Source organism: Phaethon lepturus, unplaced genomic scaffold (assembly GCF_000687285.1).
Source record: "Phaethon lepturus isolate BGI_N335 unplaced genomic scaffold, ASM68728v1 scaffold3620, whole genome shotgun sequence".
Classification (NCBI taxonomy): domain Eukaryota; kingdom Metazoa; phylum Chordata; class Aves; order Phaethontiformes; family Phaethontidae; genus Phaethon; species Phaethon lepturus.
In genome coordinates, this window is record NW_010513867.1 from 77,690 (window position 1) to 94,578 (window position 16,889).

General features: G+C 41.4%; 1 protein-coding gene across 1 annotated transcript in view; it reads right to left on the minus strand.

Annotated features, from left to right (window-relative positions):
- PHLPP1 (PH domain and leucine rich repeat protein phosphatase 1) overlaps positions 1-16,889 on the minus strand; it is a gene marked incomplete at its 5' end in the record, with an annotated part of 66,284 nt that overhangs the window by 45,115 nt on the left and 4,280 nt on the right. Inside the window, one exon of the mRNA XM_010291178.1 lies at positions 3,320-3,486. Within this exon, the coding sequence (XP_010289480.1) occupies positions 3,320-3,486 (167 nt within the window). The remainder of the gene's footprint in view (positions 1-3,319; positions 3,487-16,889) is intronic.

Here is a 16,889-nt window from a genome sequence, read left to right on the forward strand (position 1 = left end):
TTTGTGACAGCCTAAGAAAACAGAATGTCTGCAATCGCTCAATTTGCGGTATACAGGAACTAAAACACCAAGGGCTTTAAGGCAAATTCTGACTTGATGGGGATATTATCACAAGACATGTCAGCCACTTCTAACAGTGCAACAGCTGGGCAATCTTTCAAATGGGGAATCTCCTCTCTCCGCCGAAAGAAAACCACCTTTTCCTATAATTTTTAAAAAAGCTACTGTGAGGGATAACAAGTACCAAAATTTGCTGTGTTCTTTTTTCAACACAGATGAATTTTCAGACTGTCTACTTTTATATGCAGTATGAAATACGTATTCCCTGGTAAGTACGAAAAAAATACAGGTAGCTGTATATACCTTTCAACCTTCAGACAGTTCAGTTGCAGAGGTTCACAGCTGCAGAGTATCTACAGCAACAAAATTTAAAAGTTTGAGTGGACAGTGAAGCAAGTGGAAGTGTAGTTGCTGGGGGGCGGGAGCGCATCTACACCTCTGTAAACATTCACATGCTACCAGCTATTTTGTTCCTGAGATGGAGATTTTTCACTTATGCCATGTACTGAGCAAGATGAAATACTTTATTCAGAAATGCAATAAATTACATTATTTTAACAACTGAAAGAAGTAACTGCATAAGCAGAACTAGAAATTCTTGGGTTTTTTCCCAATCTATTGCTGACTGTCCCTGCCAAGCCAGTGCATATGTCAGCATATCATTACTATGACCCAGATGTGTGTAAGTCTACTCAGTGGGTAGCTGAAAAGTTGTATTTTCTTTTGTCTTTAACATATCCCTTGTTTTGAAATCCAGCATTCATAAACATTTGTTAAATTACCACCTAAAGTGATTTATTAAGAGGAAGAGCTAGCACCAAGAGCTTATAGCAAGACAAATTTTCCTAGACTGCCTTGCTAACCAGATTTTAATTGAAAATTGTACCAGGAAGAGTAGGTATATAAATGCCAATGCATTTTGTTCACAACATCCAAGCACATGGTTATTTTGGAGCCTTAAATACTTCTGGGCTTGATTCACTGGTGCCATGCCCTGTGTGTGGCTGCAATTTAGCAATTGCAAATTTGGTATAAAAGCCAACAGCACCAAATCAGAACAGCAGAGATTTTGTACTTGCTTTTGTGGTGGTTCGAAAGAACATGGGTGAACAAAAAAAGACTTTTGGTTTATCCAGTCAAGTTTTACCTCGTGTAACCCCAAAAGATCTGAAAATGGTTTTAGAAATTGGATTAAAAAGAAAAAAAGTCAGACAAATGACAGCTTGCGTTCCCAGGAATGACTGAGCTTCCCTTACTTTGCACATGCTTTCATATTAGGATTCACTAATAATTACAAAAAGATGCAGTGTTTCCTTCTTGCTAGGTATTTGTGTATTTACTCACTACAGAAAAGCAGACTTACAGTAGCAGTCGAGCTGGCTCAAAGCTTTTTGGCAGCACACGTAAACTCAAGTTTTACCACCCTAAAGAAGAGAAGCTGGGACCATGTTTCTTTGAGCTGAAAGGAGCGTGGCTTGGGAGAGCACTCCAGGGCCAGGCTCATGCTTTTGCTGCTGTTGGGAGGCAAAAGATAACTGATGGGGCACTGCTCTTCCTAACCCTCAGCAGTATCTGCCACCTCACACAGCCCTTTCCACCGGGCACAGCAATGGGAGCAGCAGCAGCTTCCAGCTACCCACTGCCTGGGTGATGCCACCTGTGCTGGATGAAGATAAGGCTGGAGGACATCAGCAGTGGCAGAGGCAAGGTCAGCACCAAGGGCACGAGTTCATGAGGCACTGGCTCTGATCCATTGAGACAGTAGCCTTCCTAATGATTCATTTTTGTCTTCCTCCAGAAGTTCACAGACTTTGCCATTCCATCTCAGCAAGATGAAAGCAATGGAGGCAGAGCAGACTATCATTCACTGACAGAATAGAACCAACTCTCAGAAGAACCAGACATTTAAATCAGTTTTGCACCACTTCAGGTATATGCCACTTTCTCCAGATGTTCCTGATGCAGAATCTCAGAAAACAGGAGAGTTTTGTTTGGTCACCTGAACTCTTTCACTCTTGCGTGTTCAGGCCCACATTAGCGAGAAATATTTTAACAGTTTATTAACTTTCAGCAACACCCTTCAGCTGTTCCTATAACCGCAGCACCAAGAGAACATTAAACAGACAATGAACATTGCCCATCACATTAGTTATAAATGCTTTCTAATCCCTGACAGAATTAGTTGTATGTAGATGGACAAAATATAATCAAGTATCTTCTGTACACTTTCTGATATTTAAAAATTGTAAAAATTCATTAAAATAAAGACATTTATTATCTGTCCATGTTCATGACCTAAACTGGCATTCACAGAACATTTAATCAAGTATTCCTTTCCAGACTGTGTTCACAAGCTCTTGGAATCACTGCCTGCTTTGTTTATGAAGCAGACCTGCTGGGCTCATTCATCTTCCATTATGCCAAATTTTTTGTTTTTTTCCAGAACAAAATTGGAATTGTATAAAAATACAACAGCCTGCATAATCCATCTTGTATTTTTCAGTTGTGTTTCAAAGAGGCAGGTATTTAGAAATGTGGTTTAAAATATTTCGTCTGAACAGGACCACAAACATAATCCTGAGGTACTCTGCAATTCAGCTACCACTGAAATTAAAATCACAGTTTTATATTCAGTATGGAAACATTCATCTTTCTGAACACAGAAAGCCTGCTGATTCCACAGTTCTGGGACACATACATTAAATCATTCAGATCACCGATCGTGCTGCTGTCTACCCATTTGTTACATTCTCAGATGAGCTGCAGTGGAAAGAACAACTGGAAGGTCACAGTTAACTAGGAAAGAAGAATTCGGGTTGAGCAGAATAAAAAAAGGACAGGAATCAGGCTGAATTTATTAAATCAGGGCTTTCTTTGCTTGGAGGGTAACGAAAACTTCTAAGTCAAGTCACACGCAGTATTGTTCCTACCCTAGAATGCATCCCTGTGATGGGCAACTCATATTCACTCACTCAGGTCAAAGACTGAAGAACTACAGTCTGGCCTCAGCAGGTAGATAAAAACAACACACTCTGAAAACTGCATTTGGGATTGAAAAAGTCTTCTATTTACAAGAAGAACACTGTTTCTTATGAAAGCTAGTTTGTTTCTAACACACAGAATAAACCAATTTCTGAAGTGTTACAGCCAGGCCAGTCCTCTGCAAGAGGAGGTAGTAACTTTTTAGGGAAGTTCCTGCAGACCAGGGGTCACTTGGCTCCAAAGGCAGAGGAAGACCAGTAAAACCGTATGACTTTACCTTTGTAATTCACTAAGCGCTCTACTTGTGGATGGGCTAGGGTTTAGCCTCAGGAAGTTCTGCTTTAAATTAAGATGAGTGAGGTCTTGGCTATAAAACAGGTTGGCAGGCAGGTGCTCCAGGCTGCAGCATGAAAGATCCACTGAGCTTATGCGTTGTGATGCAACCTGAAAGTCAAGAGGTACACCAATATGTTAGTACTGCAAGTAAACGAGAACATTCATTTCCTTCACCCTTACTAGAACAAGATAAACTGTCTTCAAGCATAGAAGTCAGTGTTGGCATACATAGCTGATCTAACATGGCTTACGTCATTGCTTGAAGTTATGCCATGATCTCTTGCTTTGCCTCAGTGCTAAAACGAGGCCCACAGTTGGCTAGTGGGGGAAAAGCACAAAGGTTTATCAAACTAAGTGAAATGAATTTATTTTCATCAATGAAGTTATGAAGTTTTTTTTTTTTTCTGGTCATAGAATAAGAGATTTGACATAAACTTTAGTTTAGTCCTTTGGTTAACAAGTAACTGCAGCAAAAACAGTGCAGAAGTCTTCTATATTGCTGCATGACTGGTCAGTACACCCAAGTCAGTGGCGACAAGGGGATAAGTCATCATCCTATCTCTGTTTCAAGGGTCAAATGCAGGTATTAAATGGCAGAAGAAAGAGTTATCCCATTTATATCTTATTGGAGGAAAAAAAAAGTATCAGAGCAGCAGCAGCAAAGCACTAAGCATTCACCTCTTCTCAATGAATTAGAAAATGGTCCAAGAGTGATAAAAATGTGACAAAACCAAAACTGAGATTTGGAGGTTTAACACTATTTTCTAGAGCAGGAAAGGTAAAACAAACACAGTCTATAGAGGCTAAAGAAATTATACCACCCAGCACTACATACAGCTAACATCATTCTACAGAGACCTATAGGTAACAAATTCAAGTAACAGCAACTCTGCCCCTTACCAAATCTCTAGGATACAGCTGGGTGAGCTACATCCCACTGCTTTAGTTATTTACTAGTCTTTATTTAAAAAAAAAAAAAAAAAAAAAAAAATCACAAAAAACCAAACACCACTGCAATGTGGAATTCTTACATTTTCTGTCCAATACTATTAAAAATATCCTTTCATAAAGTAGAGTCATGGAGTTAGCTACATGACAAAGCACCACCACACAGTAGTACAAGGCAGTGTGGGTGGTGGGCAAGGAGGAAGGGTCAAGTGCTAGAAGGATGAGAGGCGTTTTTGGAGCAGGCACGGCTTAGATCAAAGGAGACTTCTGGGACTGCACAAACAGTGCTTCAACGGTTACATGTTCTGTCAGCTGCTCACTGCAAGAGAAGCAATCATTTCATTTTGCCATTGGCACTTTTACTGGCCTCACATGCTAGGATTCTGGAAGTACAAACACCACATCTAAGGAACAAAAAGAGGAAAAAAAGCCAACAACTCATAATCAATGGCTAGCAACAGTCTGTAAGAGCTTCTGAACTCTGACGAGGGAGACACCAACCAACCTTCCGGGTAGAGAGACAGCCCGTGCCATAAAGTACCCTGAACCTAGAGACATCAGGTTTTGCTGGCTAAGTAGCTTGCCACCGAAAGGAAGGCCAAGGAGCTTTTTTTTCCTTTTTTTCCTCTCCAATGCAAGCTACACAGGCATCGGGATAAGTGGCCTCTCCAATAAACACACAGCCATAAGCTTCAAGAAGGAACAGACGGTGCAGTGTTTTTCTCTAATGCGACCGTTAATAATCCAGTCCTCCCACATCCATTAAAATGCTCGAATTTTTGTTACTCAATTAGTTCAGTCCTTTTGTTACTGTAGCTACTATTTTTCTTCCCCTTGTAGTATCAGACAAAAATTATTCACAGGCTATTCTGAGCAGTCATTTCTGAAAGCTAGGTATTCAGTCTGTTTATGGTGCCAGAACCCGCCCGGTACGGTATAATTCTCATCACACTGAAAACACAAGAGATGAAATCAAGTGCTGACACCCGTTAAATTAAAAAGGAGAAGGTGTAATTTTAGGTGTAATGTTTACATAATATTGTTGCTCCAACTACTTGTTTGGAATGTGATATGAACAGTAATAAGCAACCCAGCAGCGCTTAGCATGGCATGTTACTCTCAAAATATCTGAAGTACCAGAACTGGTATTGGACACTGAGTGTCAACCATAATAAAGCAGCCAAACAAATCCAAATTCTACACGTCTCAAAAAAGGATGTAAATCCTTTCTTAAAATCATCAAGCCCTGTGAAAAAAATCTAATTAAAAGTAATTTTGTTTTTACAAGTTGTAGGTTCTGGTTATTTTATTGTTTGCTTGTTTTCTTTTCCTTAAAGTAATCACTTCATTATATGAAGAGTTTAATTAAGATTTTCATGCAATTGACATTACTGAATGATGCCTCTACCACAGAGATAACTGTAAAAGTTAAAACCACATTTTAAAAGGTGTTAGTTCGGGAACCAACTGTGATTTTATTGAAGTCTTTTTTTGTTAGCAAAACAGTACTCTAAGACTTAACTTCTGAATTGTTACAAGGAATACTTATACAAACAAACAGTTATTCTCACAAGCAGGGATAAAGACTTTTCTCTTTTCATTGCTCAATACTGTTCTGTAACAAATTCCTAGAGAATAGAGGAACAAGATGAAAACAAAGAAAAGTGACAAAGGAGAAAAACATCTTAACAATACTGTCTTTGGTGCACCAGAAACTTTTATGAGTTGTTCTGAAGTTGCCTATTAGAAATTCTGAAACGATATTATTGTTCCTCAATTGAGCAATAAAGGGATATTTCAATCTTGCTATCGTCTTCAACTGACATAAATGCAGTTAAGACTGTGCATGTGTGTCTTTGCTATTGTTTTTTAAGAGCAAAGCATTTTTCTAAAAGATGATACAGGTTTTAATAAAGCATTGGATTTCTTTGACTCACTGTGGGGAACAACTGCACAGATAACACTGATAAAGAGTAAGGAAACGCTGACTAGAACATCCCTTATAGTCAAAGGGATAAAAAGCACCTGGAGGAAGGGACATTATCTGCAGAAAGTAGGGTTTCCACAAAGTAAAAACAAAACAAAACAAAAAAACCCAAGATACTCCACTGTAAATAAATATCCCAACAAGTTACACAGGCTGGATTCAACAGACCTGTGCTCCAATAAAAATATGGAAGTCAATGTGGTAGCGATGCTAGAGGGAAAAGCTTTCTAGATATATGTGGAACCCACATCAAGTGCTCATTATGGCTTATTTGGTGTTTTGTTTTGGGGAAAAAAAAAAAGCATAACTGTTTTGTATGCTTTACGTATATATACGGAAGCAAAAAAAAAAACCCCTAAACACAAGCAGCCCAGTTCATGACTCCCCAGGCCAAATAAGCCATTGCCCAGGGCAACCCCTCTATAATGTTTTCTCCTCATGTCCTGAACTGAACGCATCCTTAACGCTTGTCTTCACATGAAACCCCTGTTGCATTTCCAGTACTAATAACACGGGGGATGTGGCTGGGGGAATGACCTTGTTGGAAGATGGTATGTGTGACACCCTCTCAGTTACAGTAGCTACAGCATAGGCTGCAGAGTCAATGCCTGTCTTCGCCAGAGAAGCAAGACACGCAACCCTTGGACAGCAGTGTAGCTCACTTAGCAAGACCTTGTACTTTTGGAAGTACTTTTCAGCTGGGATTTTTAATCACCACAAACACAAAGAAACAAGATGAAACACTTGGCTTTCTCCATTCCCTGAATATGATTTTTAAATACTTTATGGCTTATCATCATATTGCAATGTCTCCCATTGTAATACTAGAGGAGCAGTAACAGGGTAAGGTCAAACACAGCTTTGCACATCAAACCACAACATCCAATGGAAGACTTTTTTTCTCCCGTTCCTGTTGCAACCTTAGTTATGCAGTCCCGGCCTACAGTGTTTTAAGTTTGAGGGTTTTGGTTTGATTTTTTTCTTTGGTCTCCATGCGAGTATGGCATACTGAAGTGGAGTTTCGAAGAAGTGGTATACAACTATCGCGCATATACTACAAAGAGCCTTGGATCTACCCGCTGCAAACCCCAAAAGCTGCTTTTAATTTAGCCCCAGCAGCAATAAAATGCAGCTCTATTCTGTGAATACCACCACAAACAATGCTGCTGGAGACCTCTGTCCCTCCTCCAGGCAGTACACCTTCTGCTTCTGCCCACCGAAGACCTGCACATGTGGCAAAGAACTAGAAGTCTCCCAAACATGAAAACGCATTTTTAAACACGTTACTTTTGTCAGAATAGTACTTACAAGTACAAACAACGTTTCACACAAGCCAGCAGTACCTTAAAAAATGTTTCATCAAGGGGTTTCCAGGTGTGTGTGTTTTTTTGGTTGTTGGGTTTCCCCCCCCCCCCCCCCCCCCTCCTCCTCCTCCTCTCCCCCTCTCCTCCAGCAGGCAGCCCCCCCCCCTGTTTTCAAACAGTATTTCAAGACTGGTAAAAGTGTATAGCATGGGTTCACTGTAAAACTTTTTGCAGCTGGCAATAAAAATTCAGAAAAATACTTGTATCAACCAATATTCTTGCCTCTACTCGCTACACAGGGCTAAAAAAACACTTTGCTTTGTCCATCAGTATAATGCCACCTCTGTCACAGAGCTATGCACCAAGACTGATTACTGTCTTTGTTTTAAAGCCTTGGCTATACTACAGAAATGATCTGTTGCTGACAATGGATGTCAGCAATGGACACAGCTGAACCCAGCTGTATGGACAAACATGAGCCTTGTTTACACAAGGACATCTTTTGGTGTGACCTGTGGTGTGAATTTAAACCAATGTAATTATGGCTTTTTCATGTTTACCCTCACCCCGTTCCCTATATCTCTATTCAGATAAGAAATTACTATTTAGGACTTCAACAGAACACAATTAAAATAACTAAACAGCCCACACGGTAAAGGCAGCCAAATTCCCAGTCTGTTTGAACCGAGTTGATGATGTTAAATTACACCTGCTGTAGACAAGCTAATGCAAAGGCAGTGTAATTTTTCTCCTTTAGGATTTGTTTTTAAACAGTTCAATAATCATCACACCCCACCAATGCACGCATAAGGTTTAACTAAGCAGTGGCATGTATGCTTGAAATATCTAAACTAACCACTTAGGTTCTCCTCAAAACTAACCTTGCTTCACATCCCAACGCTCCTTTCTATTCCAACATCAAAGCCCCGCTTGGCAGAGGGGCCTCCCTCTGCTGAGCCGAACTCCACAGCCAGGAAACACAGCGGTGCCCTCAGCCGCTGAGGAAACGACCGGCAAACAAGCTAATGCCAAAAACCTTAATGAAGGGGGCGGGGGAATAAGAAAAACAAAAGGTTTTCTTTTGCTTTAAAATCACGTATTTTTGTTTTTATATGACAGCTTTGAAAATGGGTGCAGTCCAAAGGGTGAAAAGGTAAACGGCCTTCCTGGCCTCTTGCTTTTGTTTTCTCTCAAACATTACTTCAGATGCATTGTAACTCAAGCTAAGGGCCTTGCAAAGAAAAGCTAAAGCTCAGCAGAAGCTTGAAAACACATCACTCAGACTGACAAGCCCAACAGGCAATGCCACAGGTAGGAGCCATAATTGCCTACGAAGATGAAGGGCAGGAGCGCAACGCCGGCGTGGCACCGGTCGCAGGGCACCCGCTTCTCGCCCGCCTCTCATCGGTGGGCAACGCAGCCAAAAGCCTCTGGTACTAACGCCTCACGCCAGCGAGACTCAGGGGCATGAAGACTATTTAACTTGTCCCTGCTCTCCTCCCCTTAGCTCTAAACAGAGATTTCTATAGCATGCAGAAATAGCCCACTTCTACTTTTGGCCCTTGTGCAAAGCTGCGAGAACTTAACTGAAAACAGTAGCAGCAAATGTGTGTGGGGAGGGGGAAACGCGGAGGTAATGGAGCTCCTTTATCCTTCATGATAGGAGTCCAGAAGAAATTTCACAGACGTGAAAGTCAGCGTCCCAGGTTTAGCATCACGACCTTGAAAGAGAGAATTTGTCAAAAACAGTGACACCTGTCACCTGTCATTCGGAAATGCCTAGTACTATGTTGAAGTCACTACCAGAATATGGGAATTTTTGTTCCTCCAGGAGGAAAAGTGCCGCTCTTTTCGAGATCAGGTACCGGTGTCAGTATTGCACAGGGAGTGACAGCCACGCTGTTACCTGGGTGGTAGTCATGCTGGGATGTTCACACTGGTAAGATCCCTGCAAGGACAAGGCTTAAGATGCAACCTGCAGTCAGGGGACAGTAATTAGCTGTAGCATTAAGCTACTTATAATTCAGACATGTGAATCTCTATTTGGTGGAGCAAGGAATATTAACATTCTTAAAACAGCTTGACTGAAAATAATTCTCTGTAAATGTTGCAAACAAGAGGAAAGTCTCACAAAAATTAAGAAATATCCCTTTTTCTTCTTACAGCTTCTGTTAGACTTAATTTTTTTACCATGACAAGCTGCTGCACTGCCGGCAAGCAGACTTTGCAATGAGCAGCCCTCCAGCAAAAACTTTCTTTTGGCATTTAATATAGATTACAGACTCTTGCCAGTAAGACTTCCAATAGTTTGCTTGTCTGAGTCTCCCCAGTCCCATGTAGAGAGGGTTGTGGGGTTTTGCTTGTTTTAAATAAAAGGTTTATGCTAGGTCCTCAGTTTCTGACCTAGGTTCTCATAACACAACCACATCATATGGATTAATTCTACAGCGAGATGAACTCTTCATGCCCATTATTTCATAGTAACTCAGAAAGGCCTTCTGACCAAACTGTTTTATCATACATACAATCGTGAATATAGCTCTACTGGCCTGGGGCCTAAAAATGGTCTCCAGCGCTCATTCCCTCTTCTCCCTGGAGACCTTACTCCTTCTGCCACTGACTGCAGAAGAAGGCTAACGAGACCAAATGTCCCTAAAATTAGTTTTTGCTAATAATTCCTCTCCTTTTTCCCTCCCTGCTAGACTTTGCTTGGAAAGGCTCTCAGTGTTACAGCCAGTTTCAAGACGGACTCAGTTATCACCTCATACATACTGAATTACTGTGCAATGTGTCAGTCCTTGCAACCTGCTTCAGTCTCATGGGTTCTGTTCACCACAGGGCACTTAGTTCCCCTGAGCTTCATTAAGAGTTATTAGTTACATTCCCCCGCTCACTCCCACCCCCCTATCCCCAGAGATTACTGAAAACACTTTGGGATCCTCTTGGATTGAGCACACCTTAAAAGGTAACATCTGCGACACATCACTGAGCTTCTAGTTGGTGATGCTTTCCTGTATTTTTATGTGAGAGCTGCATAAATTCAGCTTCAATAATATCAGAACTTGATATAGGGGCTTCAAAAGACGTTACTTGAAAGCTACTCCAGATGTGTGGGCGATACCTAGTTTTCCCGTTCTCGCTCTTGGCTGCAATACTTCAATAACTACTGTATTATTAACTGAAGGCAGCAAGTCCAAAACAAGGACCGCAGACTTTCTAAATTTCAGCAAGCAAAAAGAAAAAATTAAAATAGTGAAGCTATAGTTTGGCTAGAACAGAAATTAAGAGAAAAGCTTGATGTCACCAATTACACTACTTTGGAAACAGCTGAACTATTTTGAGATGGAAAACCAACCTGCTGAGCCAAAACACCAACCATCCCTCCCAAACCATCAAGAGAGACACTGCAGCGAAACACCCTCAGAAGTTCATTTCCAAAACATAAACTAACCTCTAACAACAGAAGGCACAAAATAAGGTTCTGCAGGGAAAGAGGAGGAGAAACACTTTCAAGTGTTACCCTCAAAAGACAAGCAAAACTGTCTTCAAGTTTGCTTTGCCCAATCTTCTGCTTTCAGACTTGAGATGACAAGAAGCCACCCACAGCAAGAATGACCAGATATGACTGCAGAGCAAAGGTCTCAAATATTGAAGATTTCACACACAAAAAAAGGAATTCAAGTTCCACATGGAAACCAGAGGTTTGTTTATACTTCAATAATTGTAATCACCACTAAAAGGAAGCTGTGGGTTTATTTTTAGGGATCTATTTTTAAAGAAAGCATTATCTCAATATTGTCATTTTATGGTATTAGAGGAAAAAATGTTTTCCTTGTACTAAACTAAAGAGTCATCACATTTCCTGTAAGTAAGGATCAGCTCAAAAAAAAGAAACCACTGGAAAATGAAAAAATCTTTCAGGGTTCTTTTTTCTTCAGTTGACGTTGAATCAACAGTTGCAAAGAGACTAATGACACTTCTCAGTCTCACAAATTTGAAGAAACCTGGACAGTGGTTATCCTCAAAGAAAACAAGCTTTTTGCAGAGCCCTGGATTTGCTTAAAGGCTATTTTCAAAAGATGCCACTGATGCTGGCATTATACTAAACTCATTTTTAGGTCATACTAGTATAGTATGACCTAAAAATGAAAATTATCATTTTCAAGCTTCCAAGCATTACCGGCATAAGAAACAAACCAGCTACTGCATGGTCATCCTCTCAGCGGCCAGCACATCCCTGACGACCAAACCTGTCCCCAACACACAAACCCAGTAGCCCAGAATCACGATAGTACAATCTAATTCATGGAATAAGACTACAAAATTCTAAGAAAATGGCATAAACTCCTAACGGCAACGCAAATAGTTTGTTGCACACAACGCTTCTCTGTAGAATTATCAAAGGTAATAACCCATAGCCAAAGGTAAAAGCAAAAACACACATCTAGAAATTCAGATCTCAGAGAAACTAAGGTCAATTTCTCTATAGTTTTCCTCCAGAAGAGGGACATCCATTGCTTAGAAGGCTAAACAGACACCTGGAGAGGATATAATGCATCCAGTGACTCTAAAGTATAAACTGGCAGCACTATAGCAAGTAACATCCCAAATAACTTGGAATAAACTACTTTATCCTTGAATATGATTTTTTTCCCTAGACTTCACATTGGCACTGGCCTGTGGTCAAGGCTTTGGAAAAAGCTATTCTGAGCTGGTTCTGACCAGTAAGCATTAGAAAAGCCTGTCCTTAATGCCTCCAGAGAAAACTGAGGTTTGGTAATAAAAAACCCTGCAATGATGAACTCTGTAAAGACGTTACAGTTCACTATAGTATCTATAACCACATATGAAACAGGTCAATTGGCTAGTGGGCAAGCCAAGGCAAGTACAATGCAGGGCTAATTTAACCATGAGACTAGTGCCTTCAAGGCTTCTTTTTACAGGCTGAAGGCCGTGTTTTGTATTAAAGAGCTCTGCAAAGTCTGTTTTCCACACTGAAGTTGGAATCCGCACTTTAGTCTTTCTCCTGGTTGACCATGCCCGATACGAGAAAGTCAGACATTGGCCTCTGACAGTACCTGAAATAAAGATGAAACTATATGCACAAGTGGATATGGCTTATTACCTGTCACTCTAATTAATGAGCAGAATCTTCTGAGCTGAAAGAAAAGGCAGTCCTGCAGTTGATTATCTTTCACTAACTCAAAGGAGGATGAAGCACAGCTGAAAAGCAGGTACTTCTTTAATCAGTAACACTCAGCTGTTGCTCACTGCAACTGTGCTCCTCAGCACCACTCCTGTAAAACACTTGCACAAGCTGATCATCTTTGTCTCCTATTTTGGAAATATATTTGCAGAACTGCATTCAAGTTCAGTAACTAAGTTTTAAATTCCATAGAATTATATTTTTATACATATGGTCTGTAACACCAAGCTTGTGTGCAGTCAGAAATCAGACCTTTTTTCCTCAGCAGAAATAAAAATCTTGTTACTAGTCAGAGATCAGCTTCATCCTCTTCATACGGTCAGCCTCACACTTCACCACATAAGTCTCTGAACACAATTGTCAAACTTGTACTGAAAAAAACAGCTAGAAGACTGACGTAGTTGGTCAGAACTAGGTAACTTTAGAGGAAAAAAAAAAAAAAGCTAAGAGGTTAATTTTGCACGGCTGCTCCAGGTAGCTCTCTACACAAGTTGAGGAAAGATGGAGACTACTGCTGTAGAGGCTCCTGCATTTCTTGTATGATATAAACTAAATTCAAATCTGTTGTTATTTTCTGATAGTTTCACAGTGCAACTAAATGTTTCATGAGAGCATTCTGTGCTGACATGAAAGGAGTAAGACCAATACGGCAGCACACCCTTCTCCCTTGAATTTGCTATTCTTACTATTTAGCACCTTTTGAAACATGATGTTGTACTGGGTTTGCATGGCAAGGTTTTGGTAGCGGGGGGGGAAGGGGGAAGTAGGACACACAGAAGCAGATTCTGTGAGGAGCTGCTCGAAGCTTCCCCTGTGTCCAACAGAGCCAATGCCAGTCAGCTTCAAGATGGACCTGCTGCTGGCCAAAGTTAAGCCCATCAGTGATGGTGGCAGTTGCCTCTGGGATAACAGATTCAAGAAAGGGGGGCGGAAACTGGCAACAGCAACTTAAGCTGGAGAGAGAAGAGAGAAGTGAGAATATGTGAGAGAAACAGCCCTGCAGACGCCGAGGTCAGTGCAGAAGGAAGGGAGGAGGTGCTCCGGCCGCTGGAGCAGAGATTCCCCTGCAGCTCATAGTGAAGACCATGGTGAGGCAGGCTGTCCTCCTGGAGGACCATGGAGCTCCATGATGGAGCAGATATCCACGTGCAGCCCATGGAGGACCCCACACCGGAGCAGGTGGATGTCCAAAGGAGGCTGTGACCCTGTGGGAAGCCTGTGCTGGAGCAAGTTCGCTGGCAGGACCTGTGGCCCTGTGGAGAGAGGAATCCAGGCTGGAGCAGGTTTGCTGGCAGGACTTGTGACCCTGTGGGGGACCCATGCTGGAGCAGCCTGTTCCTGAAGGGCTGTACCCAGGCTGGAGCAGTTCATGAAGAACTGCAGCCTGTGGGAAGGACTCACATTGGAGAATTTGGTGGAGAACTGTCCCCTGTGGGAGGGGACCCCATACTGGAGCAGGGGAAGAGTGTGAGGAGTCCTCTCCCTGAGGAGGAAGGAGCAGCAGAGACAGCATGTGATGAACTGACCACAACCCCCATTCCCCATCCCCCTGTGCTGCTCATGGGGAGGAGGTAGAGCAAAATTGGGAGTAAAATTAAGCTTGGGAAGAAGGGAGTGTTGAGGGAAGGTGTTGTAAGATTGGTTTGCTCAACCCATCACAAAGGTACACTAGCATCATAATTCAGCCTCTCCTCTTTCTCAGCATGCTAAGGTCATCTGGAACATCACACATTTCCACTGCAGACTTGGAGGCAAAGGTGACTGGAACAGGGAAGGGAAAACACAAAGGCATGCAGGAGAAAACTTTTAAGTTTGATAGTTTTTAAATCAAGGATCTCTTTTTCAACATTCCTCGTATTTTGAACAGGAGGGTTCTTTTGCATGTAGGCGCAAATCCACCCTGGCACCCAAGACCCACACAACAGCTTACTTCCCCAGTAAACACACTACCATTACAGCCACAGCTGTGCAGCTCTGGCTGGGAAGAGGTCGATGGTGTGCACACACTTACGGCTGTGTGCCTGTACATCCCGACCCATCTACGCGTACAGTGCGGTCACGCACAGGCAGCTTACGTGAGGCAGTCATGCATTATTTATAGTCCTTGCCTCTCATCGCCTCGCTTCCTCTACCTGCCCACGTTGAACCGAGCACTAAAGCAGGAACTAATTGTCGCATGAAGCTGTTGACACACTTCCTGCTCTTCTAAAGCCGAGCGGGGAGAAGTTCTGTGGGGTCAGATAACCCGTCTCAAATGCACGCGATTTGCAAGAAGATAAAATTCTGTTCTACGTCCCTGCTTAAGCTTTGCAATACTGATTTTCCAAGGCAGATGTTGACATCCCATTTTAATTGTATGGAACGTATGCCCCTTTTACTCCAGCTGTACCATCCATGTCACGAGTTGTGTAGTAATAGACACACACAGTAAGCCTCATGACAGCAAGTTCCATCACTCAGGAACACCTTCTACATAAAGGCTCACTCTCTCCTGCTGCATTAAGGGTGTTGCTTTTCAAGTTTTGGAAGTGGCAAATGAGGAAAGCCCTCATCATGTCCTCTTCACCGTTAACTGTAGATTCTTGCCCATCCTTCTGCATTGACATTCAGGTAGTAAACAGCGGAAGATCAGAATCACTCTGCAAGTAATTGTGCAGGTTCCAGGACCATCATGCCAACTTTATGCAGCCAAAATTCTTTAAAGCCATGAAGATGTCCCTTTCTTCTCTCTCCACTCCCCCTCCCAGTTGCATAAGCTTATTTTTCAACATTTGGCAACAGAACGAACACATTAGATCACAAAGGACCAAATCTGTTGTTGTTGTTGTTTTCCTTTTGAGCTTCCTTAATTAGGACTCCAGTATTTGGAAAGTAAAAGGAAAGAAATGCACTGTGATATAGAACTATCAATATTAACAAACAAGCCACATTTCCAGCTTTTAAAAAGATTCTGTTTGAGGCTAAATCAGCATATCTAAGTGTGACCTATTTGGAGTAAGTATGTCACCAAGTTTGATATTTAGGTCAGTATTTGTGCAATAATTCCAGTCTGTCCTGAAAACAGCAGTCTGTTCACCCTAGGACACACACATACAGGAAAACCAATCCTTACTGGGGCAAAGCATGAGAGCTGTCTTGGCTAAGATAGATTTCACTGTTAGAATGAATCAGGTTATACAGGAGCGATGCTCATTTTTAATTAAATTGAGCCAAGTCTCTGCAAACATGAATTCAAAACTTCTCTAGCATACATATATTTGTTGCAGGAGTGATGCGTTAGGATTTGTCTCACTCTGGAACACCACTAAAAAGTCAACATTGCCAATATTCTGTGGGGAGAAAGACTGCAGAGCAAGCATTCTTTGCAAAGACTCCTTTCAAGATTAAGCTTGTTATTTAAAAGTTAAAATAACATCATCTTCTAGCTCTTTTGAACTATACAGAAGACAGACATGAAATTTTTTTTCATTGTTAAAAACTCAATTGAGCAATTTTAATGAAATATTTTACCAGGGCTCTCCTCCTGCATTAAAATTTATAGTTAAAGCTTTCATTACGCTTGTGAGTATCAGAAGCGTCAGTTTTCAGCAGCACACATCAGGAGCATGAAGAACTTCAGAAAAACTACCACTGGACATAAGTTAACACAAATGTAAGTTTCAAAACAAATGCCATTAAATAACATCTACATTTACAATACAGTCTTAAATAATACTCATAATAATTCACAAAAATACTACCTAGACCACCATGATTAAAGGCGACTCTGTAAGCATTATGCGACATAGCCCATAACAAGCAACCAGAAGCTCAGAGTTAGAGAACCATAACATCTCCCTTCCTAAATTTGCTTGCCTTCAGACATCCAATGCTTTACACGGTATTTTCTTGGTTAGCAAGAATATTTCAACTGCTTTGAACTCAAGTGCCTTCTGAACACCTGAGGCAGAGTACCTCATATAAATGTTGGAGGTTTTTCCTGCGTGAGAACACTAGCTTGCCTGAACTACGGAGCTGAAAATGAAACTTCTTCTCATTTATTGGTTCATATTAATCAGGGATGATG